The sequence below is a fragment of the Selaginella moellendorffii genome, unplaced genomic scaffold, assembly GCF_000143415.4.
Source record: "Selaginella moellendorffii unplaced genomic scaffold, v1.0 SELMOscaffold_48, whole genome shotgun sequence".
Lineage (NCBI taxonomy): Eukaryota > Viridiplantae > Streptophyta > Lycopodiopsida > Selaginellales > Selaginellaceae > Selaginella > Selaginella moellendorffii.
In genome coordinates, this window is record NW_003314309.1 from 277,242 (window position 1) to 305,027 (window position 27,786).

The following is a 27,786-nucleotide window of genomic DNA, read 5'->3' on the forward strand; positions in this document are numbered from 1 at the left end:
AGTTTTTGCTGGAGCAAAGTACTTGCTCCCTCTATATTCTAACAGCAGCAATGAAAATGGTGTGAGCTCTTGCCGTTGGCTTGCACTTGCAAGGCCTATTAGAGAAGAGTGAGAGAGGAGGAAAATATATTACATGTGTTCATGGATGTGTCAAGTGCACATACACACGGATCACACACACAAGCATTCACTGTAAGTTTCACGAATTTGAGGCAAACTTTGAGATGTTTGGGACAGAATCTGCTCAAGAACTTAGCAGCAGCAACGTTTATGAGCGGGTAGTCGTGGGTGAGTTTGAGAGGGAGCTTCTTGAGCTTCTCAGGATGAACGTAGAAAAGAGAAAAGAGGGAGAGTGAGAGAAAACAGTCAGGAGAGAGAGAAGAAAAAAAGCAACTACACATAATAAGGGCTCAATGACAAAGTCGTGGGCATTTGGATTTCAAGTGAAGTTAATTGTGTGGCAAGACGCAAGCATCTTGGAAATCACGTTGAAAAGAAGTTCCAACTTGCCTCAGTGCTGCCCTGGATTCCAAGGTAAGGAGGTGCACTCTTTTATTGATTTTAGATTTAAGGTTGCTCCTAAAAGAATCTAAAGACATTGCTAAAGTTTTTCTTCATTATTTAAAAATGTGTGCGCATTGCCCATTAGCTAGGCAGATTACTAATCCCACATATATAACAATATATATTAAGACATGCTAGGCCAATCACCTACAACATTATCATATGTATATATATGAAACGCATTATGTTGATTTGTTAAGTGTACAATAAATTCCTTTGCAAGAAGAAATTTTTTGAATGGAATTACCACCTGGGAAGCAAATTAGATTGGCTAGTCCGTGAGCCTATAGCAATACCTTATGCCAGAGGATCCAGCAAACCACGACGTTGTAGTTTTGTACAAGTGGGACAGTACCACTTGGCCTTAAATCTCGTCTCGGAGCTCAAGCCAACGCACTGATAATGGAACCATTCCCCTCCTGTGCACTGAAAGAAAACCAGCAATTCTAAGTTATGATCGCGGGATCATGTCATCCGTAAGTTATGTCACGTTACGATCACAAGATCGAGGGATGGGAAACTTACGTTCTCGTTATCGCAAGCGATCATGTCCCCAAACGAAACCTGCGAGGAAGAACACCAAACATATGGACAGGAAAAAAATGAAAACAATACCTGACCACAGATACAATACGTTTCTTCGTTGGGATCCACGGGTTGATCCAAGTCGGGAGCTGGAAGGCTTCTCTTCCTGTAGTTGCCAGGAGGTGGCATGAGCTCGGTGTCCCGATCGCGTTCCCAGTCCTTGAGTTCTAGTCTCTTTCCTGGCGGGACAAAGAAGCTAGACTTCCTTTTCTCGTCGCGCAATGGCAGCATTGGAAGGATCGCAGGCTCGTCTGGTGATATCTTCCCCTCTATAAGAAAAGCAAAGCTTAAGAACAGAAAGAACAACGAAAAGGAGAAAATTTCTCATACCAAGCTTGAGATCCTCCGCGAACTGGTTTAAATCCTCGTCTAGTCTCTTCATCTGGCTATCGATCTGACCAAATCATGCTCGTAAGAGAGAACAAAACAGGGAATCTTAGCAGTAGAAGTTTGAAGCTACTTACTTACCAAGTCGTAAGCTTGCTGTGCTAGCAAAACTTTCTCCGTGCAAAGGCTCCGGATATTGTCGTGGTTTGCTTCGATCTCCTTCTTTAGCCTCTCGAATTCTTCCTGCTCTGGCGATGGCTTCTTGATCTGCTGCGTGGGAAGGAACAGGCAAGTCTTCGTGTCCTCGCGTGTTTGTAGCATCATATCTGTGAATCACGCATCATAAGCCGAGAACAAGAACGATCAAGCACTTAACTGTGTGCTCGCACATCGAGCTCCGTCATTGTGGAGAGATGGCGCTGGACTTCGGCGTGGAGAGAGCTCGAATCTGTGGATCCATCCAATGCCATCTGCCGGCGATGAGCTCCGCTGCTATAGGCGATAGAGATTCCAACTTACATTCTAGATAATCGTCCACAAAGACGCCGGTCCTGGCGATCGCCATAGCTGTCTCCTCTGTTTGAAGAGCCCTAAAAACTTGGCAGGGGTTTTATTTCGCATTTCTATTTCATAGGGCAAATGGCGCTCTCGGCGCATTCTCTGGCGCTCGGCGCTCCATCCAGAATGCTCGAAGTTCGATCGAGAATCCATGCTCTTCCGAGGTAAATTTCCTCCTAGCCGTTGTTTTTCTCCCACATGTTCTTCCCGGATGGCCTTTAGCTCGATATATTTCAAAAGAACAAAGCTTTCGAGGCTTGCGACGTGCAATGCTGCCGATATGTCTGCGGGATTTGGATCGGGCGCCGAGGAGAATCCTTACGAGGTACTTGGCTGCGATTGTGAAAAATCGGTCACAGTTTTCCTTCTTCCAGGTTCTTGGCGTAAATCCGCTCGAGAGTTTTGATAAGATCAAAGTGCTTTACTCGAGGAAGCACAAGGACGCTGAAAAAAGTGGCAATGAGGCTGCCGCTGCTCGAGTACGTCCTGCCATTCTACACTTTTTTGCTTGATCTTTTTGCGTTCTTCGCACAGTTGGAGAGAGCGTATGATAAGATTATGATGTCTCAACTCTCCAAGAGAAAGAAGGGATTGACGTTTGGAGCCGTCGAGGTATGTCGTTGTTTGTTCTTCTCGTTTAAAAATCCTTTCAAAAGGTCTCGAAGAACATCAAATATGCAGACAAGCAACCGCTACTTCCATGGGGTCCAAAGTATTCGCATCAGCCTTTCACTTGTTTCCGTGTGCTAGTCTAACGCAGATCATGAATTTGATAGAAAAGCTCGCTCCATCAAGAGAGATATCATGATCAACGTTGGCATTTCAGTAGCAATGGTGAGTTTGTGGCTGTATTTCCTAGTCTCTTTCAAAGTTTTGACATAAGCTTCTTTGCGCAGTCTGTTTGGGTTGTGATATCAGAGGGTATGGCTGACTGGAAACCTTTGCAAGTGCTTATCTTTGGCTACGTCTTTCAGTTGTTCAATAAGCTCAAGCAGTACGAACCTCCTGATGTCACAGTCTATGTAAGTGATGGTTTTCGAGCTTTACTACTTTACAAGTATGATAACCAAACACAAACAATCTGTTTCAGGATGAAGAGGATCACAACAAAAACGTTGCAAAGAGTGGAAAGAGACTCCTTCGCACGTTTGGCCTTGTTTTCGGGTGCGTCACTGTTGCCTCATTGGTAAGTCATGCTTTTTCCTTCTTTCGTTTCTCGTTTCATGAACGTCGTACCACTGGATCATCAGGTGTTTACTGGTATTCTGAATGGCATCGAGATTATAGGAGCTTCCATTCCTCGGGCCCTGTACAATAGCCAGGTAAGACTTCTTTCACAGTGGTTTCTTGAGAGATACTTTCCTCTTTTTGTCCAGGAAACATTCGTGACCATCGTCTCGGCTGTCCTTATGTTCTTCGTGGGATCATTCTACAGGTAGCATCTAGACAAAGACATGTTTGATTCTGCCGGTTTGAGTGATCGATGGGGTGTTACTGCCAAAATCATTTTTGTGGAATGCCCAGCAAGGAAGAAAGTGTGCTCGCTTTGCCGAGAGTGCTTTGGTGAACTGGAGATTCCAATAGTGGGATAGAAATCGAAGCTTTGGTGTTTGGAGGAGCACCAAACAATGCGATATTCGTTCGCCTTTGGGCTGACATAAAGTGAGACGATCATTGTGAAGCCCCACTTACCATTTTTCTAGATAATCCTTTGTGTCGCATTTACCGTGAAGATCTAACGTCGACCAATGCGGTATAGATTAATTTCGTGGCCTTTCGAGGACGCTAGATGTGGTGGTCAAAGTGATAGAGATTCCATTCGGGAAGTCGATTCGCCCCACAAGAAGCTCGATTGCGATCAATTTACAAAGAAAAACAAAGGTGGTGGTGGCACATTATAGATTCCCCAAATATTCCAGTCCCATGATCATGGCCGCTCCCACTAACTCAAAGCACGCGCTTTTTGCCGCTGAAACACGAAAGAATGAGAACGATAAAAGAATCAATAAAAAGAGGAAGGGTATCATGTTTAAAAGTTTTTAAGGGCTCCGCATTCTTTCTCCTCTGGCGTGGAAGAGAGAGCGCGCCTTGACGCAGGCACGAAATATTTCGATCCGGACGGCACGTCGATCGCGATGCTGCGGCGGAGCTGATCGATCGATCCATTCCGGTAAGCGCGCTTGTCCAATCCCATCCGGTTTCGTCTCTTGATTTCATGTCCATCGACGCGATCGTTGCATTGCCCTGCCTTCCCTCGCGTCGTCTTGTTCTTCCGGTCGATCCACGGACGCAATGCTGCTTTCTTCTCTTCTTCCTCGAGCGTTACCCTAATTGTAGCTTTCGTTTCCCTCTTTTCGGTTGTTTTTGATTCCCTGAGTAAGGAATGCCGTGCCCGGATTTCTTGTCCGTGGCCGAGAGATGCATGACTTACGGAGTGGACATTCTTGGTACAAGATAGCTCCACTGATGGATCGTTTGCTCGTGTACGCCATTCTCTTTGGTACTACACACGGTAGTACAGCCAGCTTGTCTCTAGAGACTTTATGCACGAGCGCTTGTGCTTCCTGGTTTAATGCAGCGGTTTCTTTTCTTTCCTTCTCTGCCAGAATTCTGAAACTTACAACAAAGAAGAGATAGAGTCTGATGCCACAAGTTTTCAAGTTCCTGCGTTCTAGATATCTTCCACCCGGGTTTTATGATCGGCTCCAGCAGCAGTGTCTAGCTCCAGGCATGATATGGCAGTCCTGGAGGTCCGGAATTTGCAGAATGGGAACTGCTCGGCTTCTAGCAAGCAAAGCAAATCTAAGCTTCTGCTCATGTCTATGTTGCCTCGTTACCCTTCCATGCCGACTTATCCCCCCTCTCCACCTCGAAGGGACATCGATGCTTCAGAGGTTCGTGATGTTACATTCAAGGTGGAGGGTATGGAATGTGCTGCTTGTGCAGGCTCGATTGAAAAGGCAATCAAACGCCTTCCCGGGATAAAAAATGCAGCTGTTGCTGCTCTCCATGCAAGAGCACAGGTCATCTATCATCCGGCCTTCGTTGCTGTAAGTTGTCCACTTCTTGCTTGTTGATGTTTGAACCGTGGCTGACAAAAGCTGTGCTTCTGCAGGAAGAAGCTATTCGTGAAGCTATCCAGGATGCTGGATTTCAGGCTTCGGTCATCGAAGACCATAGCCACCAGAATGAGAGCAACATTTGCCGGGTTCGCATCAAAGGCATGACGTGCACAGCATGCTCCACTTCTATCGAGTCTGCTCTTCGGAAGATGGCGGGGGTTAAGAGGGCCGTGGTTGCTCTTGCAACGGAAGAGTCGGAGATACACTACGATCCCAAAGTTGTGAGTCACGGGCTGCTGATGGCAGCCATTGACGACGCCGGGTTCGAAACAGAACTGATTAGTGCGGGAGAGGACAGGAACAGAGTTTACTTGCGTCTTCAAGGGGTTCACTCACAGGAAGCTCTGAAGGTTATCGAGATCTCTCTCATGGCTCTACCAGGCGTGAAGTCAGTTGAATTCAACGCCATTGAGGAGCGCTTGATGATTTCGTATGATCCCGACTTAACCGGTCCAAGGTGCTTCATTGAGGTAATCGAGCAGACTAGTCCGACTCCGAACTTATACCGAGCGTCATTGTACATGAATCCGGGGGAAGGATGCCCAGACAGAGTCGAAGAAGTCAGACGGTACCAGAAACTTTTCTTGTGGAGCAGTATATTCAGCGTGCCGGTCTTTTTCCTCTCGATGGTCTTCATGTACATTCCAGTTATCAAAAAGTGGCTGGACATGAAGCTGGTGATGGTGCTGACTGTTGGAGAAGTTTTGAGGTGGGCATTATCAACGCCAGTCCAGTTTGTTATAGGCTGGAGGTTCTACGTCGGTGCTTACAAGGCTTTACAGCATGGATCAGCTAACATGGACGTTCTGGTCGCCATGGGGACAAACTCGGCTTACTTCTATTCGGTCTATACAGTCGTGCGTGCCGCGACTTGCCAACACTTTCGGGGGACAGATTTCTTCGAGACAAGTGCCATGCTTATTTCATTTATTCTACTCGGGAAGTACCTGGAGGTTCTCGCCAAAGGAAAGATGTCCGAGGCTATAGCGAAGCTCATGAACCTGGCACCTGATGTTGCTGTGCTGCTTTCGGTTGACAGCAATGGGAACGTCGTTTCGGAACGCGAAATCAGCACCCAGCTCATACAACGTAACGACATCATCAAAGTCGGGCCCGGTTCCAAAGTTCCTACAGATGGTGTGGTCGTGTGGGGACAGAGCCACGTCAATGAAAGCATGATCACCGGTGAAGCTCGGCCTGTGACAAAACGTTTGGATGACAAACTTATAGGTGGCACTATGAACGAAAACGGTGCTCTACGGATGCGTGCAACTCACGTCGGCTCGGAGACTGCACTTTCTCAGATTGTGAGGCTTGTCAAAGCTGCTCAGATGGCGAAAGCGCCAGTGCAGAAATTCGCCGACAAAATCTCTCAGTTCTTTGTTCCGATGGTAAGTATTTACTTTTCCTATCTTGCTCGCGCTTACCTAAATTTTGCCTTTGCAGGTGGTAGTAACAGCTTTCTCGACTTGGATGGTATGGTATACCGCTGGCAGAGCTCGAACTTATCCAAGGTCTTGGATTCCGTCGTCCATGGACGAGTTTGAGCTGGCACTCCAGTTTGGAATATCGGTACTGGTGATTGCTTGCCCCTGTGCTCTGGGCTTAGCTACTCCTACTGCTGTTATGGTCGCCACTGGAAAAGGTGCAGCCCAAGGTGTTCTAATCAAAGGTGGCAATGCATTAGAGAGTGCACAGAAGGTGGTTATTCACAGACATTCTTTCTTCTTTCGAGGGAATAACTGAAACCACAGGCTAGTAATTCACATTGCTGGGTTTTCTTCTTTGTTTTTCCTCTTGCTTCTTCTTTTTACGTTTTCTTTTTCTCTCTGCACTTTGCTTGAAATTAAGACTAATACTTGTTTGTGATGCTTCAGGTGAAGTACATCGTCTTTGACAAGACCGGAACACTCACCAGCGGAGAGCCTGTCGTGGTTGGCACCAAGCTTTTCCAAAACGTGGCTCTCAAGGTCTTTTTTGATTTGGTAGCTTCCGCCGAGGTACTCTTATCATACTTTCTTATATCTCTCACGTATATATCTCGTTACAAAACAGGTGAACAGCGAGCATCCTCTTGCGAAAGCCATCATCGAGTACGCTAAGTCGCTGCAAGGCACGGGCTGCAAAGACCTCCTTTGGCTTCCAGAAGTGAAGGACTTCAAATCCATTGCGGGACAAGGAGTAACGGCAGAAGTGTCCGGGAAGCGCATCTGCGTGGGAAACACGAGGTTGATGGCCGAAAACGGGATCATGGTCTCTATAGACGTGGCCGAGCAGCTCAAAGAGACAGAAGTCATGGCAAGAACGGGAGTCCTGGGAGCTATAGGCGGAGAAATCGTCGGACTCATCGCCATCGCGGATCCAGTAAAGCCAGAGGCAGCAGCAGTCATCTCCTACTTGAAGTCGATGGGAATCCACAGCTTGATGGTCACTGGCGACAACTGGGGGACCGCCAGAGCCATCGCTCGCGAGATTGGGATCGACAACGTGATCGCTGAAGCACAGCCCAGCGTCAAAGCCGAGAAGATCAAAGAGCTCCAGGTAAAAGTTCTTTGCGTTTTTGGAGAACAAACTCTGGATCTCTTGCTCGTTCCAGGCGACAGGGATGGCAGTAGCGATGGTGGGCGATGGTATCAACGATTCCCCGGCGCTGGTGGCCGCGGACGTGGGCATGGCGATTGGAGCCGGGACCGACATCGCGGTGGAAGCGGCGGACATCGTTTTGATGAAGAACAACCTCGAGGACGTGGTGACCGCCATCGATCTCTCGCGGAAGACCTTCACGAGGATCCGGCTGAATTACCTGTGGGCTCTCGGCTACAACGTCTTGGGGATTCCCATCGCCGCGGGAGTGCTCTTCCCGTGGACGGGGTTTCGCCTCCCTCCATGGATCGCCGGCGCCGCCATGGCCGCTTCCTCGGTCAGCGTCGTGTGCTCGTCGCTGCTACTCAAGAACTACAAGCGCCCAAGAAAGCTTGGCTGACTTAAAAGAAATTTTTAAATTGCCGAATATTCTTATATACCTTTTTCTCTAGAATCTTTTATGCTTTGAATCATTTTTTGGGCAAATATTTCTAGGGTTCTTCGTCCACCATGGACGTGGCGAGCAGCAATGCCGCGCTCATGCGGCGGATCGTGCAGCTAGAGAGTGGTAATCTCTTGTAATTTCACACGCGCTGGCTTTCTTCTGATGGATTGAGCGTAGAGCGCGATGAGCTGCGGCGGGATGTGGAGGCCCTGTGCATGCAGCAATCTGGAGAGCGCTCCGGCGGTGATTTTATGTCTCGGTTGCAAGCTCGCAGGTCTGATTTCCTCTTCTTGTTGTCTCTCTCATTCAATTGATCCCTGAGATTTTTTCTGGGTAGGCTTGCTGGATTGGAGCAGGAATTGGAAGCTTACAAGAACAAAGTGTCGGCGTACAAGCGAGAGAATGAGAATTTGCAAGAAGAGCTCTCCGAGCTTTACAAGATAAAGGTTTATCGATTTTTTTTGTCTGGATTTTGTGTACGGCTTTTTGAGACTTTCGTTCTTTTGATTCTTCCGTAGAGTCAAGTGTCGGAGCTTTACAAGAACGAAAGCGAAAAGGTAAATGTTTTGGAATTTTGTTGGTAAATGACACCAATGTTCGTTGGCAGCACAAGAAGCTGGAGCAAGAAATAAAGTTTTTCCAAAACAACATGGCTTCCTCAATTAGTGAAAGGGACAAGCTTCTTCTTGAGGTATGTGCTGAATTTTTATGGTTATGCATTAGGAAACTATTGACGCAGATAGAAAGAATTCAAAATCACGGACAATCACTTGAAGAAGATCTTAAAGTTTTTCGCCGCAGGCAAGTCTCCTGGTTCTTTTCGTCTTCTTCATGCACCGTTGTTTTCCAGGCAGAAGGAAATGTTGCAGGAAAACGAATTAAAAAGCGCCCGTTTGGAAGAAATGGACGAAAACATGGAGAAACTGAATGCTCAACTGCACGTCTATCACCAGGTTCAGCATGGTGAAAGTGTTGTCTTTGTGACGTAAAGAAGCACTTGACTGCTGAGTTAACTAACAGGTTGTCCACAAATTCTGGCGCCTCCGATCTTCAAGTGAGATGGCGGAAGACACAGACGCGCTTGAGCAGGCGAAATCTCTCGTATCGGATGTAGACGGATCGTGGAGTTTTGGTGAAGTCGCTGAACTGGAAAAGCAACTACGGCACAAAGTTGAAAGCCTTGAAACCACCAATGTAAGCTTTTACCTTGTCTACTTAACGTCTCAGACTAACGTTTCAACTGTCAGGTCTCGCTGGAAAAAGATTTAGCCTCTGTAAAAGCTGAAGCTGACCACTTACGAGATGCTAAAGAAAAGGCGGAGTCCTCCGTTGTCGATCTTGAGATGCGCCTGGTAAAAATGGATGTCGTGATCACCTCAGGGATTTAACTTTGATTTTCCAGTTGAAATTTGGAGTATACCTTGGTAGCGCGATGCAAGAGCTTTACATGTGTCATAGAAGGTTGAAGAATGATGTTTCTACTATGTTTAAGGCCGAAAAGACCTTCCTCGAGGCTACTTTGACTTCTTTCCAAGAGATTGCAGATAAAATCAAGACAGCTGAGACCAGTTGTTCTACAACAGGAAGCCGAATCACGTCGGATACGAGCGACACGGGAACAAGCAGTGAGGTGAAACGAGTTTCTGTTTTTATTTTTCTTTTCAAGCAGAGAGATTCATTGCAGGTTCAAGAAAACAAAAGTGCGCAACCGGTTGTTAGCCAGGACGCTTTTTTGCAAGCATTACAGGACAAGGTATATAGTTCATCGTTTTTTTTTACTGCCACATAAACGCCTGATAAAATCGTGAACTTTGCTTTAGGTGTCAGCCTTAATGTTGCTCTCGCAGGAAGAAGAGAGGCGTCACCTGGAATGCAAGACAACGGGAGCCTTGGAATATCAGATAGAACAGCTCAACGAGACATTATCCCAGGTTCGAGCTCTATACTCAATTCTCCAGCCTATGACTAACTTGTTTAAACATGTAGGTGACACTGGAAAAAGTGGACGCTTTGATGCAAGTCGCGCGGCTTAAGTACGAGTGCGACGAGTTGAAAGATCGCGAAAGGTTTATCCTGTTTTTTTTTTCACTCCATTAAAAAAACTGCTCTTTTTCTCTTGCAGGGATTTATTGAAACGTCTTGAGAAGCCGTCTAGCTCAAACACCGGTGGGAGATTACTACCAGCTAGCTGGGCTGCAACCACAGAGCCTATAGACGTCGTCGAGGAGGAGATTACACAAGAAAAAAAGCAGCCATCGACGACATCGACGAGTTATCTCAAGTCCTGGTTGAGGGGTGGCGGCGGCGGAGAGTAGAACCACACTTTGTCAAATTTTCTTGTACGCATGGAGTTCTCCAGGTAGAGTTTCTTTTTTAAGATCGTATTGTTCTTCACAGGTAGCTAAGAATGTATGTTTCTTTCCAGCGTTTGTGGGAAAAAGTTAAGAATTTCGTTTACTCCCACTCGACAGTAGCGGGAGGTTTCGAAGTGAAATCATAAGCCACACGATTGACTCCTCTAACAGTGTTGCAAATCTTTCCAGTGACGTCTTTCACAAACTTGTTCTTGAATTCATACCTGCAGCCACCAACAAAAGAATCGTGAGTTTCAGAGTCTACTGATCGATCAAAGCTTTCGGCTTACGTGTCAGCAGTCATGCCATCTTCGCTCGTTATGGCTCTCAAGATGACGGGATAGGCATGCGTCCTCCTGTCTCCTTGGACTCCCACGGTCTTGACGGGAATCAGAACAGCGAAAGCTTGCCAGATCTCGTCGTAAAGACCGGCCTCTTTTATACTGTTCACGAAGATCTCGTCCGCCTAAATCTCAAAACGTCAAGGCCTCGCTCGAGGGAATACATTTCTTTTACCTGTCTCAGCATCTCCAAGTGGCTTTCCGTGACTTCTCCAAGGATACGCACAGCCAAGCCGGGGCCAGGAAAAGGATGCCTCTTTAGAAAGCTCTCTGGAACTCCAAGTAGTTTTCCAAGCTTCCTCACCTGGAAGAGTAGCAAGTGCTAAGAAATGGAATAGAAAAAAAAAACCAAACCTCGTCCTTGAAGAGCCATTTTAGCGGCTCCAAGAGCTTCAACTTCATCACTGCAGGGAGGCCTCCAACGTTATGGTGACTTTTGATCGTGTGCGAGTGACCCTTTCCACTTCCAGGCGGCGGACACGACTCGATCACGTCGGGGTAGAGCGTTCCCTGGACCAAAAAGGTTGCCGTCTTGCCGAGTTCTTCCTCGAGGTGGCAAGCAAACTTGTCAAACACGGAGATAAACTGTGCTCCGATGATCTTGCGCTTCTGCTCTGGATCGGTGACGCCACGCAGACGTGAAAGAAAATCCGTGCTTGCGTCCACGCAGACAACAGGGAGGTGTAACTCACGCTTGAAGGTTTCCATTACTCGCTCTTGCTCTTTATATCTGCAGTGACATCACTTTAGACAATCTTTTGCCATTAGAAAACTTTTAACTTACCTGAGAAGGCCATTGTCCACGAAGACGCAGTGGAGGCGATCTCCAAGAGCTTTGTGTACGAGCGTCGCTGCGACGGTGGAATCCACCCCTCCGGACAGAGCACAGATTGCGTGCTCGTTGGGTCCTACTGCCGATTTGATCAGCTCGATCTGTTCTTCCAAAAGGTCCTGGAGTTTCCAGTCGTCCACCACGCCACCAATGTCGAAGAGAATGCGTCGTAGAGTCTGGATTCCCTTGGGTGTATGAGTAACCTGGATCAAACAAAAACAATGTAAGTAGAAAAACCAAAGAGAGAACGTATCCAAAGAGAAAAAAAACTAGTTCTATCCATCAAGAAACAAAAGAGAGAACAAGTACTCTACCTCGGGATGATACTGCAATCCAAAAATTCCCAGATCGGTGTTTTCGATCGCCGTGATAGTTCCCTGGACACTCTTTGCCACCACGTTAAATCCCGGAGGAAGCGTCACAGCTTCGTCACCATGGCTCATCCACACCGCCTGCGTCATCATCTCTGGATCGTCCCCGTAGAGCTTAGATCCCAGACTAGCACGAATTTCCGTGCTCCCATACTCCTGGCTATCGGCGGGCTTGACCACTCCCCCGAGTTCCTTGACGATCAGCTGGAGCCCATAGCAAATCCCCAGCACCAAGACCTTCTTCTCCCTCACGTAATCAAAGAATCCATCGGGCACGGTGGGAGCGCCTGGCTCGTGGACGGAATGCGGTCCACCGGAGAGGATTACGATCGAGGGCGTGAGCTTGGCGATGGCGTCGAGCGATGCGCCGGCGGAGAGGCAGAAGGAGCACACACCTAGCTGGCGGACGCGGCGCGTGATGAGATGCGTGTACTGCGATCCAAAATCCATCACCAGCACCACATTGTGCCGCGACGCCTCCTCCTCCATCGCCATTGCCATCGCGCCGCGAAAGAAAGAATGCCCGAGGGTTTAGGGCTTTAGAGTAGATTATAGCCGTCAGATTTCTCCAAGCCAGTTCATGGCCGTCCGATTTTACACGTCATGCACCACTCGCCATGTCCGATTTCCGTGCCACGTCACGTCACGTAAAAACACGACATGTGGCGTTCTGTTGCCACGCAAGCGCAACGTCGCGATGGTTGGGCCGTCGGATCACTGACGTGGCGAATCGAACGGTCACCGCAGCGTTTCGCGCCGGAATGGTTTTTAACTTATTCTTGCCGCGCATTCTACTCTCATAGCGCGATGGCTCGCCCGAGAAGCACGCGGACTCCTCCCTCTCTTATGCGAAGGCGCCGCAGGCATAGAAGAGGAGTAAGTGATCGATCGATCGACCGCAACTTCTAATTCCTCTCTTCTTTCTCTTTTGTGATCGCAGAAACGCAGAAGAAGAAGAAGCCACCGAAGAAGATCCGCGGCCACCAATCCCGACACCAATCTCCTCGACGACTAAGCCGATCGATCGAATGCCTCTCCTTAGAATCCAAAATCTTGTGACAACACCCATCCATCTCCGGATGCAACTGTGAATAAAAATTTCCCCCCCATTTGATTGCACATTTTAGGGTTTATGGGGTTTTGCGAGCGATGGCTATGGCGCACCTCGCCAAGAAAGTGCCATTCCTCTGCCGGCAGTCAAGAAGGGCATTTTTCACGGCTTTCAAAGATTTTGCAAGGGACACAGGCTATCGCTTCCGGATTTGCGCTCTTCCAGGTCTGTTTCTAGAGTTCAGCGATCAAGATCAACCATGGTGTAAGTTCTTGCGGGACGCTTCGATCGCGTCTTTCTAGAATTTTATTTTTTCTTCTCAGACATTTTCGCGGCTTTTCAGGTGTTTTCGAGTTCGATCGGACAATTTCTTGGAGGAAGTTGCTCTTCATGCAAGTTCTTCGAGGAGCATTTGGAGCGATCTTTCTCTAGAACTGTGCGCCGGTCGTGAAGGTTTGTCCGAATTTCCAATTTCGCGGCACTACGTCGAGAGCTATCCTGCTCTCGCCATCGCTGGTACTCACAACGAAAGACAGGCCTTGCTCTAGCATCGACCGGTTGGAAATATGCCAGTTCTGGCCCCAAGCGCGAGTCGCCGGCGTCCAAGATCTTGATCCTTTGACAACCACGCTCCGGACATCTCCCGCTCCACCAACGTTGGAGATCATCACCAAGATGAACCATTTGTTGCCACGCATCGTGAAACGAATGCCACCCTGCCTCTTGCACTCGACTCTACACAAGATCATCGTAAGTCAGTGTGATTTCATGACTTATGGTGTGCTACCTTGTGTAGATGACTGGAATGATTCCTGCGGTCCTGTTCGCGAGGTGAACGAAGGCCGGCATGGAAAGATCGAAGTGTTGCTGTGGGTAGTTGCACCATCCTCCTCGGTAGCTCTTGCGAGCGGGATTTGGAGGGCAGAAGTTCGTGGCGGTGACGGTGATGGAGAGATTGCCGGGACGGCACCACTTTGGATCCTGATGGCACTTGAGCTCGTAGCAAGCTCCACAGGAAGCTCCGTTCTGGAACAAGACGGTGCTCAGAGCGGTGGTCTCCACTCCAAAGCCTTCGTGGTACATGTTGCCATAGCCGCAAGCTCCTCCTGCGAGAGAAGATCGAGCCAAGAAGACACACGCAAAACAAGCACATCACGGTCAGTTCTTCTCTTCGCTCTCCTTTGTTTTCGTTCTTTCTTTCCCAGAGATCTTGTGGAGGAAGTCTTTACGAATCGATGGCTCTTTGGCAGGAAAGACGAAGCGAAACTTTACCCATTGTTCCCGACGCGTCCGAGCCGCCATAGTACGTTGCGTGAGCTAAAGTCCAGCCCTCTGGAGTAGCTTGCTTCTCGCGTTCTTGAGCTGCCGCGAGAGAGAGGAAGAAGAGAGGAAGAAGAACACAAGAAGCCATCTCCATCTCTAAAACTCTTGCAAGAAACTCAAATAGAAAGATTAACGGGTAGAAATCTATAACGGTTTTCATATACTTTAAAATATTATGGTTTAGTACTAAACCTAAATTATCAAATCAAGAATTAGCATGCTTATATTTAGTGGAAATTAATTTTGATTGTTGCTTTTATTTTTTAGTAAACTTAAATTTAAGCAGGAATTCTCACTATATAAACAGGGTTAGTTGGATGATATTTTAAAAAAAAATGGGTTTAGAGAAAAAGTTTTTTGTGTTTCTGCTAGTGATAATTTTGATTGTTAATACGCATTGTGCTAGTCCTGCTCCCTCAAATCCAGATGCTCCTCACGTGGTTAAATTGACAGATGAAGATTCACGTAAGTATAATGCCAAAAAAATATAATTTTTTTCTAACTTTTTAATTTTTCTTTTTCTCAGACAATGTGAAATGTTGGAGGAGGTGTATTGAGAAACCAAAGCACTGGTGCTGGTATTGGGGATGTTGTTATATTCCACCTGCATCTCCCTCACCCTCTTAAAAAGAAGATTTACCATATTCTAATCTAATTTTTCACACCAACACCTCAAATTTACTGTATTGTGAATTCTTACCATCATCCTGATATTCACCTCTTTGTTAAACATTTGACGTTGTTCAATTAAAAAACACTCACACTTGGAATCTTCCCTCTGTCGCGAAAATTTTAAAAATCTCTTTTTGGAGCATTTTGGGGCATATTCGTCTACTTCCTAGACTTTAGGGCTCATCCATCCGCAATGAATCGGTCCTTTGCGGGAATGGGCGAGGAGTGGAGGATGAATTTGGGGTTGTCGAGGCTCATTGGCGAGGCCATGGCGGTTCCAGCGTGGGAGTATGCCATTCTCTCCACTCTCATTGCGATTGTGCTCCTCTACCATGTCCTGGATTTCCATTTCGTCGGCGACCTCCTCACGGGGCTCAGGGGCGATAAGGTGGAGCTCGTTTATAGCCCTTTCTCTCGAATTGCGGGGCAAATTCTCGCCAAATCCCAGTTCTTCAATCGCAGGTTTGTGAGTGATTTCTTTCGTGTCGATTTGGATGTGAAAACTTTTGTGGTTTCTTCGATTTGTTAGATATTGGCCAACGCCATGGCTTTGTAGTCCACACCTCCAAACAGCGTTTGTGCATTTCCATGGACGGCCACCAAAGGTGACTTACAGGAGGTGAGACATCATTCTCCCATCTCTTTCGCGTTTTTTCACAAGGATGTATCAGAGAGCTTTTCGTCGCGCCAGACGGAGGCACGACTGCTCTCGACTGGCTCGATCCAGGTTCGTCAAAAACTAAAAGAAAATCTATATTAGCTTGACTAATATCGTGTCCTTTGCTAGAGTCATCTGGAGATATCTCTATACAAGAGACTCCTATAGTGATCATCGTGCCGGGACTAAGCAGTGAATCGAGCAACGCTGTAAGTTTTCTAGACGTGAAATGTTTCCACGGTTGAAGAACTGGACTTTCTCTTCATGCAGTATATGAAGCATTTGGCCCATGGAATGGTAAATCAAGGCTGGAGAGCCGTCGTCATAAACCACAGAGGCCTCGGAGGCGTGACTCTCACCGTAAGCTTTGCGTGAAGAGCTTTATCTTCCTTCCATTTCTTTTCTTACTCTATTGTTTAGTCGGAGCGATTCTATCACGCAGGATGGACGAGCGATTTGAGATGGTTCATCCAGGATTTACACAAGCAATTTCCTAAGGCACTTCTTCTAGCAGTTGGCACCAGCCTCGGTGCTAATATCCTGGTACCTTAAGATCTGTGTTTTCTAGTTCTTTTAACGTTGTCATTGGGATTTTAGGTGAAGTATCTAGGTGAAGAAGGCGAGAACACTTTACTTGGTGGTGCAGTCTCTATCTGTAATCCCTGGGATCTTGTGGTGCGTCTGTGTGGAAAAACTTTATTTCTCATTCTTTCTTCTTTTTTCTTTTTACTTTGCAGGTTTGCGACAGATTTATAGCTCGAAAACCTGTCCAAAAGCTCTATGATAAAGCAGTAGCAACGGGACTTACTGACTTTGTGCACAGGTAAGTTGTTGCTTTCGATGCTGTGGATTTTGGTTACAACTTGGTTTTCCTTTGTGTGAGCAGGCATTCGACCGTGCTGTCAAGTATGGACAACTGGAACTTTATCAGGAAGGTAAACACTTGACGGCTTTCTGATTTTTCATGTTTTTTTTTTTTTCTTCTCTCCTGCAGTCACGCTCTATACGAACTTTCGATCATCTTTTCACGATAACTGTCGGCAAGTTTGAGGTAAAACACATCTTACTTCTCTCGAACGATTTTCATGAAACTGCATGAAATTCTCTCGTTTGCAGACAGTGGATGATTACTATCGACGGTCCAGCAGTGCTCACCTCGTTGGCTCTGTCGCCGTGCCCCTCCTTGCTGTTAACTCTCGCGACGATCCTTTGTGCACAAAAGAAGCTATTCCATGGGACGAATGCAGGTAAATCGTCGTCCATATTTTCCACCAAACGTTTAATTTGATGGCAACTCCTTTTCAGGCTCAATCCTAATGTCCTACTTGCAGTGACACAACACGGTGGCCACCTTGCGTACTTTGAAGGCTTGACTGCCAAAAGCATTTGGTAAAATCCGTTTTTTTCGTAGACTTGTTTCTTGATTTATTCTTCTCTATGCGTTCCAGGTGGGTTCGTGCTATTGAGGAGTTTTTCCAAGTTATAGTTTCGAGTTCTCCGGTGCAAGTTTCAGAGGTTTGAAAAACGAGAAAAGTTTCATTATAACTTAACGCAAGTTTTTTGTTTGAGCGCTGTAGGATCCTAGTCCCCAGCCAGTCTCAGAACCTTTGCCAGTAGCAGCAGCAGCGGAAGAGCCCTCCACCTCTTCTACAACTGTGGAGCCGGACGTTGCTGAAACGATGGTGCTGAACGAGGAAGAGATCTTTTCCGAGGAATCTAATCGAGAATTCGAGTTCCAGCCTCGAACGGCTGCTGCAGAGCTAGAATCCTCCATTTCGATGGACGGAGAGGGCCTCAGCATCCACTTGTGCTTGAAGACTCGCCAGGAGATGCTTGCGCTCCAGCGTGCCTTGTCCAGTATCCTTGAAGAGGTAACGTTTTCTTTCTTTCGGTTCCTTACTTGATCTTGGGTGTTTTACAGCCTACGAGTAAGAAGCAGCAAAAACTCGAAGCTTCGACAATTGGAACCAAGCAAGCACTGTTGCTGCTAGCTGTTCCTCTTGTTGGTTCAGCTGTTGCGCTCGGCTTGCGACGAAAATACTTCGAAAAGCTGCTAAGGAGGATCATATAAACGCAATATGATAGAATAATCGTAATAATCCACAACTATTGAACCATAGAAAGTATGACACATTCGAATCCTTAAAGATTTAAAGAACTTGAATCGTAGTTTACGAAGTTTGTACACTTGTGCGCAACATGGTTGAAAGAAGAATGTACAGTTTGGAAGAATCCACATCTAACCTGCAACGAAACCTTTCAGGATTTTGGAGAAACTTTGCGTCCCCAGCACGAGCAAGGAGATCCTCCACACAAATCAAGAGCTCCGGTGTTGCTGAAATCTCGTAGTCTCCAGCCATGGCAAGGAAGAACCTTAGGCCATCACAGACACGGCCCGAGTGATTGCAAGCAGAAATAATTGCTGCAAAGGAAACATGGTCAGGAATCACACCTTCCATAGCCATTCTTTGGAACATCTCAAAGGAAAACGTAGAAGTTTGGGCTCGAGCGCCACAGATTATGATGGAAGTCCACGAAATAGCATCCCTATCGGGCATTGATTCAAACAAATGCTCAGCTCGTTCTACAAGCCCGGACTGGGAATACGCAGAAAGCATGGCATTGCAAGCTTCCAAGCTTTTAAATGGCATATTCTCCAGCATCTTTTCTGACTGCTGGAGACAACCATGCTTCCACGATGCCGTGATGGCAATGGTCCACGATGCCATGTCGAGATATGGCATCTTTTCAAGCAGAGCGTACAGTTGTGAAAGATGCCCGGCTCGGGCATATGCTTCAAGCATCTTGTTCCAGGAAACGATGCTTCTCACTGGCATAGAATCAAAAAGATGCTCGGCCTGGTCAAGGTGGCCATAGAGAGAGTACGTGGAGATCATGGCCGTCCACGACACAACACTACATTCTGGAATATTCTCAAAAATCTCCCGGGCTGCTTCTAACTTACCCGCTTGTGCATGGCAGGCAAGTAAGGTGTTCCACGATACCGTACACCATTGTGGCATTCTTCGAAAGAGCATATCCGTGTCGTACACATGCCCAGAGTTAGCAAATGCCACTAGCATGGCATTGTACGTCACAATATTTCGTAGAGGCATATTCTCAAACACGCCCCACGCATTTACAGCGTCTCCGTGTTGTCCATACACCGCTAGGAGCGTGGTATCCGTCACAAGATCCCTCTCGGGGAGCTCTCCGTACAGTAGCTTCGTGCTGTGGAGATGCCCTCCCTGGGCATATGCCGCAAGCATAGCATTAAAGGAGACTATGGTCCACTGGGGGAACAAAGAGAAGAACCACTCCACTTTTGACACGTGGGCAGAGTGTGTATAGGCAGTGAGCATCGCGGTCCAGGACACAATGTCTTTCTCTGGCATTGAATGGAAAAGATTCTCGGCTTCGGCAATATTCCCAGACTGGGAATATTCCTGAAGCATCAGGTTCCACGAGAGGAGGGTGTGTGCTGGCATGGAATCAAAGAGGATCTTGGCTTGTTCGCGGAATCCATGCTCGCTATACATTTTGATAAGAGTGTTCCATGTCACGGGCGATTTGTCCTCCATCCCATCAAAGATGTTTTTTGCTTGATCGAACTTGCCATTGCGAGCATAGGCCTGGATGAGAATGTTGCAAGAGAAGAGATTGGGCGCCTCTAAGGCTTGGAATGCGCGCTGGGCTCCCTCCAAATCGCCAGTCTTCCCATACATCTCGATCAGGAGATTGACGAGGTATTTGTTCTTCCGCAATCCATGGCTCCCCAAAACTAGTTTGCGAGTGTGATTTGTCTCAGAGCCACACTGTTTGATGAGTGTCGCCACAGATCCAATCTCCTCACCAGCGGCAACCACGGGCATTTCAAAAGAAATTTAACAAATGCTTTCAGTGAGGTTCGAACTCACGACCTCTCACTTACGAAACCATTATGCTATGGTTGAAATAGGCAAAAGATGCATTGTATTGGTGGCAAAATGTGACAATACAATACTTGAGAAAAATACTGTCAGCATTCATCTCATCAGTCAAGAAGAAGCTTGATTCCTTTCAAACCGAAACATCTTTCAAAAACTAGTGCCTTCTCATTCCCCTATCCAAGGACGATAGCAAAAGTGTGGGGAACTCTGGTGGTACCTCTTTTCGACTAGTAACCCAGTTCCCATTATCCTCCAACCTGTGAATGGTCCAAGCTTGCATGTCCGGTAGATAATTCACGTACCAACAACTGATGCCGGCAAAGCCACTCTGAACCTTCACAATCTCCGTTCCATCCTCCTGTACCTCCGTGAGCAGCGTCAGCTCTTTTATCACGGTTTTCGCACCCGTCGGATCACCTTCACCGACCCAGAAAAACAAGTAGCTCATTTCACAACGGTGAAGCCGCCCGTAATAGGCACACCGCTTCAAGTGGTCCTGCACAGCCTCCCTTGTCTCGCTGGAACTGGCCCCAACCTGGACTTCCATTCCCTGCTTGGGAGCATCCGAGCTCTCCATGAAGCCGTCCATCCTCTTCATCCTCCTTCCATTCTCGTCGCTCTCCTTGACCTCTACAAACACATGGTACTTGTGAGGAGTGTACAAGCTCTGCTCCATTATAAACATCAATCCCCGGAAGAACTGCGACTGCATGATGTACTCGGACGGCTGGCCAGACGCATTCAACACCTTGGGCCGCATGAACACCTTCGGATTCATGAAGGCTATCGCAGTCTCATAAACCTCCACAAGAGACTCTGTCGGGGCAGGCAAGGCTTGCAACGGTGCGAACTTGCAGCTTTCTAGTAGCGTGGACAAGAGCAACGGCGAGCTCAACTGAACCTTCCGAGTACCAGCCACCTCCAACACACCGTCGTCAATGGCTTCCAGAACCGTGTCCAAGTGATCGACGCCCGCAGATCCGTCAACGCTGTCGATGCACTGGAGTATCACGTCTTTGACGCGGTCAGGATAAGCAGCTACCACTCGAACCATTTTCCCAAACACGGTATCGTTGAACGCATGGGATCTCACACGTCCCTGTTCAACCAGCTGACGCCAATGCTCAAAAGAACGCACAGCCGGACCCTGCTCACGACCAGTCCCTTGCAGAAGGTCGCAGCACCAACCAACAAGGCCAGCGTGCCCGGACGTGATGTCCATTATGCTTTTCGAAATTCCTGAGATTGCTTGGCGATGGTGTTCTTCATCTTCATCACCATCGAATGTTGTCTTGCAAAACAAGAAACGGTCCCGGAAGTAATCATCTAGCATCTTTGCAACCTGCTGCTGGCCCAGCCTCCATCTTTGCCTGTCAAGTTGCTTGGAGAGAGGGGATGACCAGCCGGAAAGATACGGGCGAAGTGGATCGTGGCAATGCCGAGGACTCGATGGCACGTAAGATTCTCGACGGCTCCTGGCGTCCCCGATGAGGTAGGCAAGTCTTGGCAGGCCGCACAGACAGAAGCTGTGAAGCCGGTACTTTCCAAGTTTGTTCCTCGTCACAGATTCTCGTTTTGCGATCCTTAAACTTGAGAGAAGGTTGCGAACCGCATAGCCAGTCTGGTGATGCATTTGATTGAGTAGCTGCGCTTCGTCCAGTAACCAGATGACAGGCTTGACATCCTTGCGAGCTGTAAACACGTCAATTACTTCGCTAGACTTTTCCGGTGGCTCGAGCTCGCTCTGGTCGCACACCTTTTCAATCAAACGCTTGTAAAAGTCCTCAGCAGCCTCCCACTCTTGCTTAGTCTTGTCGTTAGCCAGAGCGACCATCTTATCGTCCATGGTGGTGAGCTCCACCAAGTAGCCTTTGGCCCGGAGCTCCAACCCGAGCGCCGTCAGCAGCGTCGACTTGCCCGATTGCCATGGCGCCGTGAGCAGCAGCCAATTTCCGCTCTCCATCTCAGCCACAATCGAGTCCCGGTCCGGCCAAGGACAGTAGTAGAAACTGTCCAGGTCCACGATTGCGTCGCCAGAAAAAAAGCTGCGCGGAAGCAGACGCTTGCGGGGGCGCAGATGCCTGTCAAGGTCGACATGGATTCCCTCCCGCTTCTTGTTCAAAGCCTGACGCAGCGTCGTGATACCACTAGTGCTTGCACCAGCGGTAGCAGTGCCAGTGATGATGATGGGAGCCTGCTCCGAGAGCCCATCCCCAAGGCCAGCAGAAGCAGAGACTTGCCTGATTTGGTTCATGTCCATGGCTGAACAAAACAAAGTTAAAAAGAACATCAAGGGTCTATAGCATAAAGCTTACCATTGAAGGATTTCAATAGGAGAAGCTTCTCCTCGCGCAGCTGCCTCTTCTCCTCGCGCAGCTCCCACTTCTCCTCGCGCAGCTGCCTCTTCTCCTCGCGCAGCTGCCTCTTCTCCTCGGGATCATTTGTTTGCTGGAGTTGCCCGTCCACAGCACTAATTTGGCCCTCAAGCACAGCAATCTGCTGCTCAACTTCCCGGATTTGCCCGGACAAGCCAGAAGCCGGATCACCTTCCGCCTCCACGTCCATGGCCAAACCTAGGTTAAAGGTTGAAGGTTGGTTTTTTTAAAGAACCAACCTCCTCATATTGAAAAGATGAAGACCGAACCAGTTGATCCTGAGGAGGAAAAGCAAATTCAAAGATATGAAATATGCAATGGTTAAGCTTGAGTTGGCTTGAGGAGTCTGGAGTGGAGAAATCCAGATTATAGTTTGTGTAAGAACATATGGGGTCATGACTATTCGTTTTGGCCAAAGGCCCGGCTTGTAACATTTTGAAAGACAGTTTTGAATGAAGAGTTTAGATTAGAAAACACCCATTGCGACGAAGCTTGAGATTTCGGCTTAAGAAATGGAAGACAATGCAAGTGACAAAGCGGACTGCTAGAATTTCCACAGGAGGGAAGTGCCTTCCCGGGATTACAGTAGAATGTATCACTCTCCAGGGAGAGTGAGCCCCTATGGTCTTAGATCTAAGGGGAAAGAAGAATCCAAGGAAAGTTATAACCCATCATCTAAAGAGGAGCCATTCACTGTTTGTGGTGCTCATATTGCGAGAAGGGATCATTCCATTTCACTGATCAGACCCAACTTAGTCATGTTTGGTGGAGACTCCAAAAGGCGTTTGCTCAATAACAAATGGATTTCACACAGGGCTTGGCAGATTTTCCATGGTTGGGTATTATGTTGTAACATTTGAAGAGATATGCGGAAGCTAAGATGGACAAGGATGACTCTATCACTCTGATATATCAATCACTGTGTATATACATGATCAACAATCGTGACTATCAACAGTCGTGACTATCCTACACCTGGATCAGTGATGTTGCAACTCATGCCATGTAAACTCTCATGTCATGGAGAGAGTATATCTCCAACACATTATATTTGGGAATTGGAACATTGTTAGAGATGAATTACAATGTATTATCTGGTTGTTGGATTGGCATAATTAGATCGTGGCTGTCTCTTGCAATGCATGTTTGAAATAAGGGTTAAAGAGTTTGCAAGAGGCAGGGCATTATCATACACTAATAATGGTAATAATAATATATAGCAACGTAGCCATACACCTGGACCTCACAAGTCGAACTACATTGGAAAGAATAAAATATAATCAGCAAAAGTATCGTTTTTCACCATACAGTGAAAGTGCTCTAGATCTGGAGTCCCCAACGATCAGCTCATTGCCTGGATTGCTGTCTCGAACAAGCCAGCATGGCTACACACACTGAGGATAATCCCGTCTGGTTTAAGCCTTCCAGAACAAAGCCACCGTCTTCAAGTGAGCATAGCTCAGCAGTTCTTCACGGTACTAACCAGTGCTACCCCCGCTTTGACTTGGCCACGAACGCAATGACTTCGGCTCTATATCTGGAGATAGTCGAGTGAATTGCCTCAGATTCCAGCCTTCAGTTCTGCCACGAAAGTTTACCAGCATTCGTTGAAACAGCTCGTCTGGTTCGTTGTGCTGAGCATAGCCGGCAATCAATGTTGCTTCTGGGGTTTAAAAACCTCGTTTAAAAACTTGACGAGAGATCGTCGTAACGAATATAACCTTTGCAGCTTGGAAATAGATAGACAAAACTCTTTGTGTCTTCTTCACTCCAAACAGGCCTTCAACGCAGAAGCAACCGTTTGAGCATCCGGATCACAGCCTTGGTACTTCACCAGAGTAACCAGCTCCAAGGCATCGTCAGTTGGTGCCGAGTGCATATCAAAGCACACTAATCCCGCCGCTTAAACCTCTCAAGCACACTCCTGGTAGCACCGTACCTTCACAAGCTCATAGTCAGAGAATCGTCCACCGCAACTGCCAGAGGATTCGTCACTTCGATCCGCCACCTGGGCTTCTGAAAGATCGCATTCCCGCACTGTTTCCTTCGAGATAACATCCATCGCACGAGCAAAAAGCACGCGAGCAGCACCAAGATAGCCCAGAGAAGAAGCTGGAGAAGTGACCACGGCGTCCTCCTAGCCACCACCATCACCATGTGGCCACTGCTGTGTCGTGACCGTCGCGACGATGGTGGTGGTGGTGGTGGCGGTGGCGTCCTCCATGATGGTGACCATGGTGATGGTGGTGGACAACCAGACGAGCTCCATGATGGTACACTGTTGCTGCTGGAGCTGGATCGTGGTGGCGAGCATGATCAAGGAGAGCAGGCACTGAATAGCATGGCAAGGTTTTCTCACTGTGTGTGACGAGCATGAACGAAAGCAGCTGGAGCTGGAGCTGGAGCTGGAGCTGGAGCTGGAACTGGAGCGTCACCTTGAAGAACTGGAGCTAAAGCTGGCGGTGGCTCGTGGCCTCGGCCGTTGGAGGCCCATGATCGCGAGAGATCATAGCTTCTTGATGGAGAGAAGCATCCACGACATCTCGAATAGAAAAATCCAAGCGAGAAAGTATAACCTAGGATAATACTACTTTTGCCTTTGTGAAAAAAGAGAACTATACACGAGAGCTGGTTTTTACGCTGTGGATTGCACGGAGCTGCAAGTTGGATCCTCCCCAAAGTCATCGTCGTCGATGGACGCGTCCTGGTACTGCTGGTACTCGGTCACCAGATCGTTGAGATTGCTCTCCGCCTCGGAGAACTCGAGCTCGTCCATCCCCTCGCCGGTGTACCAGTGGAGAAACGCCTTGCGCCGGAACATGAGTGTGAACTGGTCGCTCACTCGCTTGAACATCTCCTGGATCGACGTCGAGTTCCCGATGAACGTCGACGACATCTTGAGTCCCTTGGGCGGGATGTCGCATACGCTCGACTTGACGTTGTTTGGGATCCATTCCACGAAGAAGGACGAGTTCTTGTTCTGGACGTTGACGATCTGTTCTTCCACCTCCTTGGTGCTGATGCGGCCCCGGAACATTGCCGAGGCGGTGAGGTAGCGGCCGTGGCGAGGGTCCGCCGCGCACATCATGTTCTTGGCGTCCCACATCTGCTGCGTCAGCTCCGGGACGTTGAGCGCTCGGTATGGCTGCGAGCCGCGCGAGGTGAGCGGTGCGAAGCCGACCATGAAGAAGTGGAGGCGCGGGAAGGGGATGAGGTTGACGGCGAGCTTGCGGAGGTCGGCGTTGAGCTGGCCGGGGAAGCGGAGGCAGCACGTCACGCCGCTCATCGTTGCTGATATCAAATGGTTGAGATCGCCAACTGCAAGAAAGAGTTGGTGTAAGCCAAAGTTGAACTTGCTACTTCAAACTATTGAAGTCTAGAAAACTGGAAAAGGAGAGAGAGTTTTCGGAGAACTTACAGGTGGGAGTTGTGAGCCGGAGAGTTCTGAAACATATGTCGTAGAGGGCCTCGTTGTCCAGAACCATGCACTCGTCGGCGTTCTCGACGAGCTGGTGCACGGACAGCGTCGCGTTATAAGGCTCCACGACTGTGTCCGAGACCTTGGGCGACGGGAACACGGAGAAGGTGAGCATCATCCTGTCCGGGTACTCCTCTCGGAGCTTCGATATCAGCAGAGTTCCCATCCCTGAGCCCGTTCCCCCGCCGAGAGACTGGCTCACTTGGAATCCTGCATAGAAGAGAAGTAGATTAAGAGACTTGTCGTTCTTGAGAATCGCATCGGTACCTTGCAGGCAATCAGCGCCTTCACACTCCTTGCGCACCACGTCCAGCACGGAGTCGATAAGCTCGGCTCCCTCGGTGTAGTGGCCTTTGGCCCAGTTGTTCCCGGCTCCCGTCTGGCCGAAGACGAAGTTATCAGGCCGGAATATCTGTCCATACGGCCCCGACCGAACGCTGTCCATTGTCCCAGGCTCCAAGTCCATGAGAATCGCTCGAGGCACGTAACGTCCGGCACTGGCTTCGTTGAAGTAGACGTTCACTCGCTCCAGTTGGAGGTCGGACTCTCCGTGATAAAATCCCGTGGGCTCGATCCCATGCTCGTCACATATCACTTCCCAGAACTTGGCGCCAATCTGGTTACCACACTGGCCTCCCTGTACGTGGACAATCTCTCTCATTTCTTCTGTTTGCTTCGATCCAGCTGAAGGACCTGACGACACTGCGGTAGTTCAGCTGTTGGTCTATACCGTTAATGTCGTTGTCACCAGAGAAAAACTACCCCGAGTAACAGTTTTCTCTTATTGCCTTAACTGTTTTATTTGCGTATAACCAACCTGTATGTAACCATGTGAGAAAGTGAGGTGATTTAAATCGAGCGAACCTTTAAAACGATAAGCTGAGAGTAGGCTCCTCGCCTGGCTACGAGCTCCGAGTGCCTTCCCTGCTCCACAATCTCACCGTCATGCAGCACGGCAATCTGGTCGGCACTGCAAATCGTAGATAGCCTGTGTGCCACAACCACTGTCGTTCTCTCCTCCATCAGCCCCTCAAGAGCTTCCTGGACAATTCCCTCGAACTCGGCGTCTAGAGCACTCGTGGCTTCGGCCATAAGACGTTGGTGCGATCCGGTTTCCACAAACCTTCCATTTTGAAGCACAGCAATGGAATCTGTGCCTTTGACAGTACACAACCTGTGTGCTATAATAACTGTCGTTCTTGCCACCATGATTTTGTGAGTGCGTTTTGTACCACATTCTCGGACTCAGCATCTAAAGCACTGGTTGCCTCATCCAACAACAGTATCGCTGGATTTCTGACCAATGCTCTAGCTATGGCTATCCTCTGCTTTTGGCCTCCAGAAAGTTGTACGCCTCTTGAACCAACCTGCAATGTACTTGAGCAGTTCAGACACTGAAAAAATAGTGTCTAGGCACCTGTGTTTCGTAGTCTTGAGGAAGCTGATTTATAAAATCGTGCGCATTTGAAGTCCTGGCAGCCAGCTTTATCTCCTCCATGTTCGCATCATCTTTGCCGTAAAGTACGTTTTGCGCGATGGTGGTAGCGAACAAAGCTGGTTCTTGGTTAACGAGACCAATCTGTGACAGGAGCCATTTTAATTGTAGAGATTTGGTGTTGTAACCATCCAAGAGAATTTCTCCTGTAGAAGTATAAAACTCAGAAAAGAAATATAAGCAAAGAAGCAATTCACCTGAAGTTGGGTCGTAAAACCTTTCAATGAGAGATATAATCGTGCTCTTCCCAGAACCACTGGGGCCAACAATGGCTATCGATTTCCAGGCGGTATCCTGAGGCTCAGGTCGTGAAGAACACGAGCATCTGGCCTGGAGGAATAGTTGGAAGTAACTTTATACAGCTCAAGCACTCCATGGACGTGTTGAAGACGAAATTCCGTTGACTCTTCACAGTTAGTGATCGTATTCTTGTTGTCTAAAGTTTCCAGAATTTTGAACGCAGCGGCTCTTGCATTCGATATAGCAGCAATGGTCGGAGCAGTCTGTCCGAGAGCACTATGAGAAAAACGTTCAGCATCAGAACTCAAAACATAATCAATAACAGTAACTTACAAGGCACCTAAGAGCACGCAAAATATTGTAGATAGAGCTTTTCCACCGTTTGTCGTGCGGTTTCTTACGAGAATGCCACCGTACCACATCAGTAAGGCCCAAGAACACAAGGGCAATGCATACATTGCTCCCATTCCAATCCCTTTGACA

At 48.1% G+C, this 27,786-nt stretch overlaps 10 protein-coding genes across 15 annotated transcripts in view; 5 read left to right on the plus strand and 5 right to left on the minus strand.

The window, feature by feature from the left end:
- Positions 1 to 725: 725 nt before the first annotated feature.
- LOC9647458 (PHD finger protein ING2) lies at positions 726 to 2,081 on the minus strand. Of its 2 annotated transcripts, none has more exons than XM_024686395.1 (8): positions 1,996 to 2,081; positions 1,853 to 1,924; positions 1,618 to 1,802; positions 1,480 to 1,543; positions 1,180 to 1,418; positions 1,090 to 1,128; positions 861 to 990; positions 726 to 778 (listed from the first exon to the last, which is right to left on the minus strand). In XM_024686395.1, exons 1-7 carry the CDS (start codon positions 2,039 to 2,041, stop codon positions 862 to 864), a joined length of 774 nt encoding a protein of 257 aa, XP_024542163.1. In that variant the 5' UTR covers positions 2,042 to 2,081; the 3' UTR covers positions 726 to 778; position 861. The 2 variants fall into 2 exon arrangements, with proteins under 2 accessions (XP_024542163.1, XP_002981376.1); XM_002981330.2 differs by having other exon boundaries at positions 726 to 814.
- On the plus strand, positions 2,076 to 3,721 carry LOC9647459. Of its 2 annotated transcripts, none has more exons than XM_024686394.1 (10): positions 2,076 to 2,198; positions 2,257 to 2,359; positions 2,409 to 2,513; positions 2,569 to 2,646; positions 2,691 to 2,746; positions 2,811 to 2,868; positions 2,931 to 3,056; positions 3,125 to 3,220; positions 3,285 to 3,356; positions 3,411 to 3,721. In XM_024686394.1, the coding sequence occupies exons 1-10, from the start codon at positions 2,116 to 2,118 to the stop codon at positions 3,471 to 3,473; spliced, it is 840 nt and encodes a 279-aa protein (XP_024542162.1). In that variant the 5' UTR covers positions 2,076 to 2,115; the 3' UTR covers positions 3,474 to 3,721. The 2 variants fall into 2 exon arrangements, with proteins under 2 accessions (XP_024542162.1, XP_002981272.2); XM_002981226.2 differs by having other exon boundaries at positions 2,275 to 2,359.
- Positions 3,722 to 4,092: 371 nt separating this feature from the next.
- Positions 4,093 to 8,188, plus strand: LOC9647219 (probable copper-transporting ATPase HMA5). 2 transcript variants are annotated; one of them, XM_024686392.1, is made up of 7 exons: positions 4,093 to 4,204; positions 4,641 to 5,084; positions 5,150 to 6,547; positions 6,603 to 6,857; positions 7,034 to 7,156; positions 7,212 to 7,697; positions 7,753 to 8,188. In XM_024686392.1, exons 2-7 carry the CDS (start codon positions 4,770 to 4,772, stop codon positions 8,137 to 8,139), a joined length of 2,964 nt encoding a protein of 987 aa, XP_024542160.1. In that variant the 5' UTR covers positions 4,093 to 4,204; positions 4,641 to 4,769; the 3' UTR covers positions 8,140 to 8,188. The 2 variants fall into 2 exon arrangements, with proteins under 2 accessions (XP_024542160.1, XP_024542161.1); XM_024686393.1 differs by lacking the exon at positions 4,093 to 4,204 and having other exon boundaries at positions 4,848 to 4,928; positions 4,981 to 5,084.
- Positions 8,189 to 8,223: 35 nt separating this feature from the next.
- Positions 8,224 to 10,706, plus strand: LOC112350361 (M protein, serotype 2.1-like). The gene is made up of 15 exons (XM_024686430.1): positions 8,224 to 8,307; positions 8,362 to 8,458; positions 8,522 to 8,630; positions 8,703 to 8,741; positions 8,792 to 8,875; positions 8,924 to 8,985; positions 9,035 to 9,137; positions 9,205 to 9,378; positions 9,432 to 9,536; positions 9,587 to 9,814; positions 9,869 to 9,937; positions 10,005 to 10,115; positions 10,171 to 10,250; positions 10,307 to 10,543; positions 10,610 to 10,706. The coding sequence occupies exons 1-14, from the start codon at positions 8,250 to 8,252 to the stop codon at positions 10,497 to 10,499; spliced, it is 1,512 nt and encodes a 503-aa protein (XP_024542198.1). The 5' UTR covers positions 8,224 to 8,249; the 3' UTR covers positions 10,500 to 10,543; positions 10,610 to 10,706.
- On the minus strand, positions 10,536 to 12,604 carry LOC9647223 (GMP synthase [glutamine-hydrolyzing]). The gene is made up of 6 exons (XM_002981331.2): positions 12,026 to 12,604; positions 11,664 to 11,914; positions 11,234 to 11,609; positions 11,055 to 11,183; positions 10,829 to 11,004; positions 10,536 to 10,762 (listed from the first exon to the last, which is right to left on the minus strand). The coding sequence occupies exons 1-6, from the start codon at positions 12,581 to 12,583 to the stop codon at positions 10,639 to 10,641; spliced, it is 1,614 nt and encodes a 537-aa protein (XP_002981377.2). The 5' UTR covers positions 12,584 to 12,604; the 3' UTR covers positions 10,536 to 10,638.
- Positions 12,605 to 13,198: 594 nt separating this feature from the next.
- On the plus strand, positions 13,199 to 14,693 carry LOC112350317. 3 transcript variants are annotated; one of them, XM_024686290.1, is made up of 4 exons: positions 13,226 to 13,397; positions 13,457 to 13,586; positions 13,670 to 14,290; positions 14,384 to 14,693. In XM_024686290.1, the coding sequence occupies exons 3-4, from the start codon at positions 13,809 to 13,811 to the stop codon at positions 14,472 to 14,474; spliced, it is 573 nt and encodes a 190-aa protein (XP_024542058.1). In that variant the 5' UTR covers positions 13,226 to 13,397; positions 13,457 to 13,586; positions 13,670 to 13,808; the 3' UTR covers positions 14,475 to 14,693. The 3 variants fall into 3 exon arrangements, with proteins under 3 accessions (XP_024542057.1, XP_024542058.1, XP_024542059.1); XM_024686291.1 differs by having other exon boundaries at positions 14,389 to 14,661; XM_024686289.1 differs by having other exon boundaries at positions 13,199 to 13,397; positions 13,477 to 14,290.
- A 607-nt stretch (positions 14,694 to 15,300) lies between these two features.
- LOC9647461 (phospholipase ABHD3) lies at positions 15,301 to 17,958 on the plus strand. Its single transcript, XM_002981228.2, has 15 exons — positions 15,301 to 15,590; positions 15,658 to 15,747; positions 15,800 to 15,855; positions 15,916 to 15,995; positions 16,057 to 16,146; positions 16,207 to 16,329; positions 16,384 to 16,461; positions 16,524 to 16,609; positions 16,673 to 16,721; positions 16,781 to 16,837; positions 16,903 to 17,033; positions 17,092 to 17,175; positions 17,235 to 17,301; positions 17,364 to 17,657; positions 17,708 to 17,958. Exons 1-15 carry the CDS (start codon positions 15,322 to 15,324, stop codon positions 17,855 to 17,857), a joined length of 1,704 nt encoding a protein of 567 aa, XP_002981274.2. The 5' UTR covers positions 15,301 to 15,321; the 3' UTR covers positions 17,858 to 17,958.
- Positions 17,958 to 19,658, minus strand: LOC112350336 (pentatricopeptide repeat-containing protein At4g02750-like). The gene has a single exon (XM_024686312.1). The coding sequence runs from the start codon at positions 19,656 to 19,658 to the stop codon at positions 17,958 to 17,960; it is 1,701 nt and encodes a 566-aa protein (XP_024542080.1).
- Positions 19,659 to 24,697: 5,039 nt separating this feature from the next.
- Positions 24,698 to 26,369, minus strand: LOC9647462 (tubulin beta chain). The gene is made up of 3 exons (XM_002981334.2): positions 25,836 to 26,369; positions 25,509 to 25,778; positions 24,698 to 25,408 (listed from the first exon to the last, which is right to left on the minus strand). Exons 1-3 carry the CDS (start codon positions 26,227 to 26,229, stop codon positions 24,726 to 24,728), a joined length of 1,347 nt encoding a protein of 448 aa, XP_002981380.1. The 5' UTR covers positions 26,230 to 26,369; the 3' UTR covers positions 24,698 to 24,725.
- A 362-nt stretch (positions 26,370 to 26,731) lies between these two features.
- The window catches only part of LOC112350337 (ABC transporter B family member 10-like), a 2,240-nt gene continuing 1,185 nt past the window's right edge, over positions 26,732 to 27,786 (minus strand). The window contains exons 6-8 of the mRNA XM_024686313.1: positions 27,261 to 27,393; positions 26,986 to 27,209; positions 26,732 to 26,935 (exon numbers count right to left, since the gene is read on the minus strand). Of these exons, the coding sequence (XP_024542081.1) occupies positions 26,750 to 26,935; positions 26,986 to 27,209; positions 27,261 to 27,393 (543 nt within the window). The 3' untranslated portion in view covers positions 26,732 to 26,749. The remainder of the gene's footprint in view (positions 26,936 to 26,985; positions 27,210 to 27,260; positions 27,394 to 27,786) is intronic.

What these genes read in the sequence shown, in the direction of transcription:
- LOC9647219 (XM_024686392.1), top strand. Translation starts at nt 4,770, where the DNA reads ATGGCAGTCCTGGAGGTCCGGAATTTGCAGAATGGGAACTGCTCGGCT. An exon ending in ATCATCCGGCCTTCGTTGCT is followed by an intron (nt 5,085 to 5,149) that starts GTAAGTTGTCCA and finishes GTGCTTCTGCAG; the next exon opens with GAAGAAGCTATTCGTGAAGC. An exon ending in CTCAGTTCTTTGTTCCGATG is followed by an intron (nt 6,548 to 6,602) that starts GTAAGTATTTAC and finishes TTGCCTTTGCAG; the next exon opens with GTGGTAGTAACAGCTTTCTC.
- LOC9647458 (XM_024686395.1), bottom strand. Translation starts at nt 2,041, where the DNA reads ATGGCGATCGCCAGGACCGGCGTCTTTGTGGACGATTATCTAGAAT. An exon ending in GCTCGATGTGCGAGCACACA is followed by an intron (nt 1,803 to 1,852) that starts GTTAAGTGCTTG and finishes CGTGATTCACAG; the next exon opens with ATATGATGCTACAAACACGC. An exon ending in TCGCTTGCGATAACGAGAAC is followed by an intron (nt 991 to 1,089) that starts GTAAGTTTCCCA and finishes GTTTTCTTTCAG; the next exon opens with TGCACAGGAGGGGAATGGTT.
- LOC9647461 (XM_002981228.2), top strand. Translation starts at nt 15,322, where the DNA reads ATGAATCGGTCCTTTGCGGGAATGGGCGAGGAGTGGAGGATGAATTTG. An exon ending in TCGGAGGCGTGACTCTCACC is followed by an intron (nt 16,147 to 16,206) that starts GTAAGCTTTGCG and finishes TCTATTGTTTAG; the next exon opens with TCGGAGCGATTCTATCACGC. An exon ending in ATTCCATGGGACGAATGCAG is followed by an intron (nt 17,034 to 17,091) that starts GTAAATCGTCGT and finishes ACTCCTTTTCAG; the next exon opens with GCTCAATCCTAATGTCCTAC.
- LOC9647462 (XM_002981334.2), bottom strand. Translation starts at nt 26,229, where the DNA reads ATGAGAGAGATTGTCCACGTACAGGGAGGCCAGTGTGGTAACCAGATT. An exon ending in AGGCGCTGATTGCCTGCAAG is followed by an intron (nt 25,779 to 25,835) that starts GTACCGATGCGA and finishes TCTTCTATGCAG; the next exon opens with GATTCCAAGTGAGCCAGTCT. An exon ending in CCGGCTCACAACTCCCACCT is followed by an intron (nt 25,409 to 25,508) that starts GTAAGTTCTCCG and finishes TCTTTCTTGCAG; the next exon opens with TTGGCGATCTCAACCATTTG.
- LOC9647223 (XM_002981331.2), bottom strand. Translation starts at nt 12,583, where the DNA reads ATGGCAATGGCGATGGAGGAGGAGGCGTCGCGGCACAATGTGGTGCTG. An exon ending in GTGGACAATGGCCTTCTCAG is followed by an intron (nt 11,610 to 11,663) that starts GTAAGTTAAAAG and finishes ATGTCACTGCAG; the next exon opens with ATATAAAGAGCAAGAGCGAG. An exon ending in ACTTGGAGATGCTGAGACAG is followed by an intron (nt 11,005 to 11,054) that starts GTAAAAGAAATG and finishes TTTGAGATTTAG; the next exon opens with GCGGACGAGATCTTCGTGAA.
- LOC112350317 (XM_024686289.1), top strand. Translation starts at nt 13,809, where the DNA reads ATGAACCATTTGTTGCCACGCATCGTGAAACGAATGCCACCCTGCCTC. An exon ending in CGCAAAACAAGCACATCACG is followed by an intron (nt 14,291 to 14,383) that starts GTCAGTTCTTCT and finishes GCTCTTTGGCAG; the next exon opens with GAAAGACGAAGCGAAACTTT.
- LOC9647459 (XM_024686394.1), top strand. Translation starts at nt 2,116, where the DNA reads ATGGCGCTCTCGGCGCATTCTCTGGCGCTCGGCGCTCCATCCAGAATG. An exon ending in AGAATCCATGCTCTTCCGAG is followed by an intron (nt 2,199 to 2,256) that starts GTAAATTTCCTC and finishes GATGGCCTTTAG; the next exon opens with CTCGATATATTTCAAAAGAA. An exon ending in CTCCTGATGTCACAGTCTAT is followed by an intron (nt 3,057 to 3,124) that starts GTAAGTGATGGT and finishes AATCTGTTTCAG; the next exon opens with GATGAAGAGGATCACAACAA.
- LOC112350336 (XM_024686312.1), bottom strand. Translation starts at nt 19,658, where the DNA reads ATGCCCGTGGTTGCCGCTGGTGAGGAGATTGGATCTGTGGCGACACTC.
- LOC112350361 (XM_024686430.1), top strand. Translation starts at nt 8,250, where the DNA reads ATGGACGTGGCGAGCAGCAATGCCGCGCTCATGCGGCGGATCGTGCAG. An exon ending in ACAAGAACGAAAGCGAAAAG is followed by an intron (nt 8,742 to 8,791) that starts GTAAATGTTTTG and finishes GTTCGTTGGCAG; the next exon opens with CACAAGAAGCTGGAGCAAGA. An exon ending in GAGTTGAAAGATCGCGAAAG is followed by an intron (nt 10,251 to 10,306) that starts GTTTATCCTGTT and finishes TTTCTCTTGCAG; the next exon opens with GGATTTATTGAAACGTCTTG.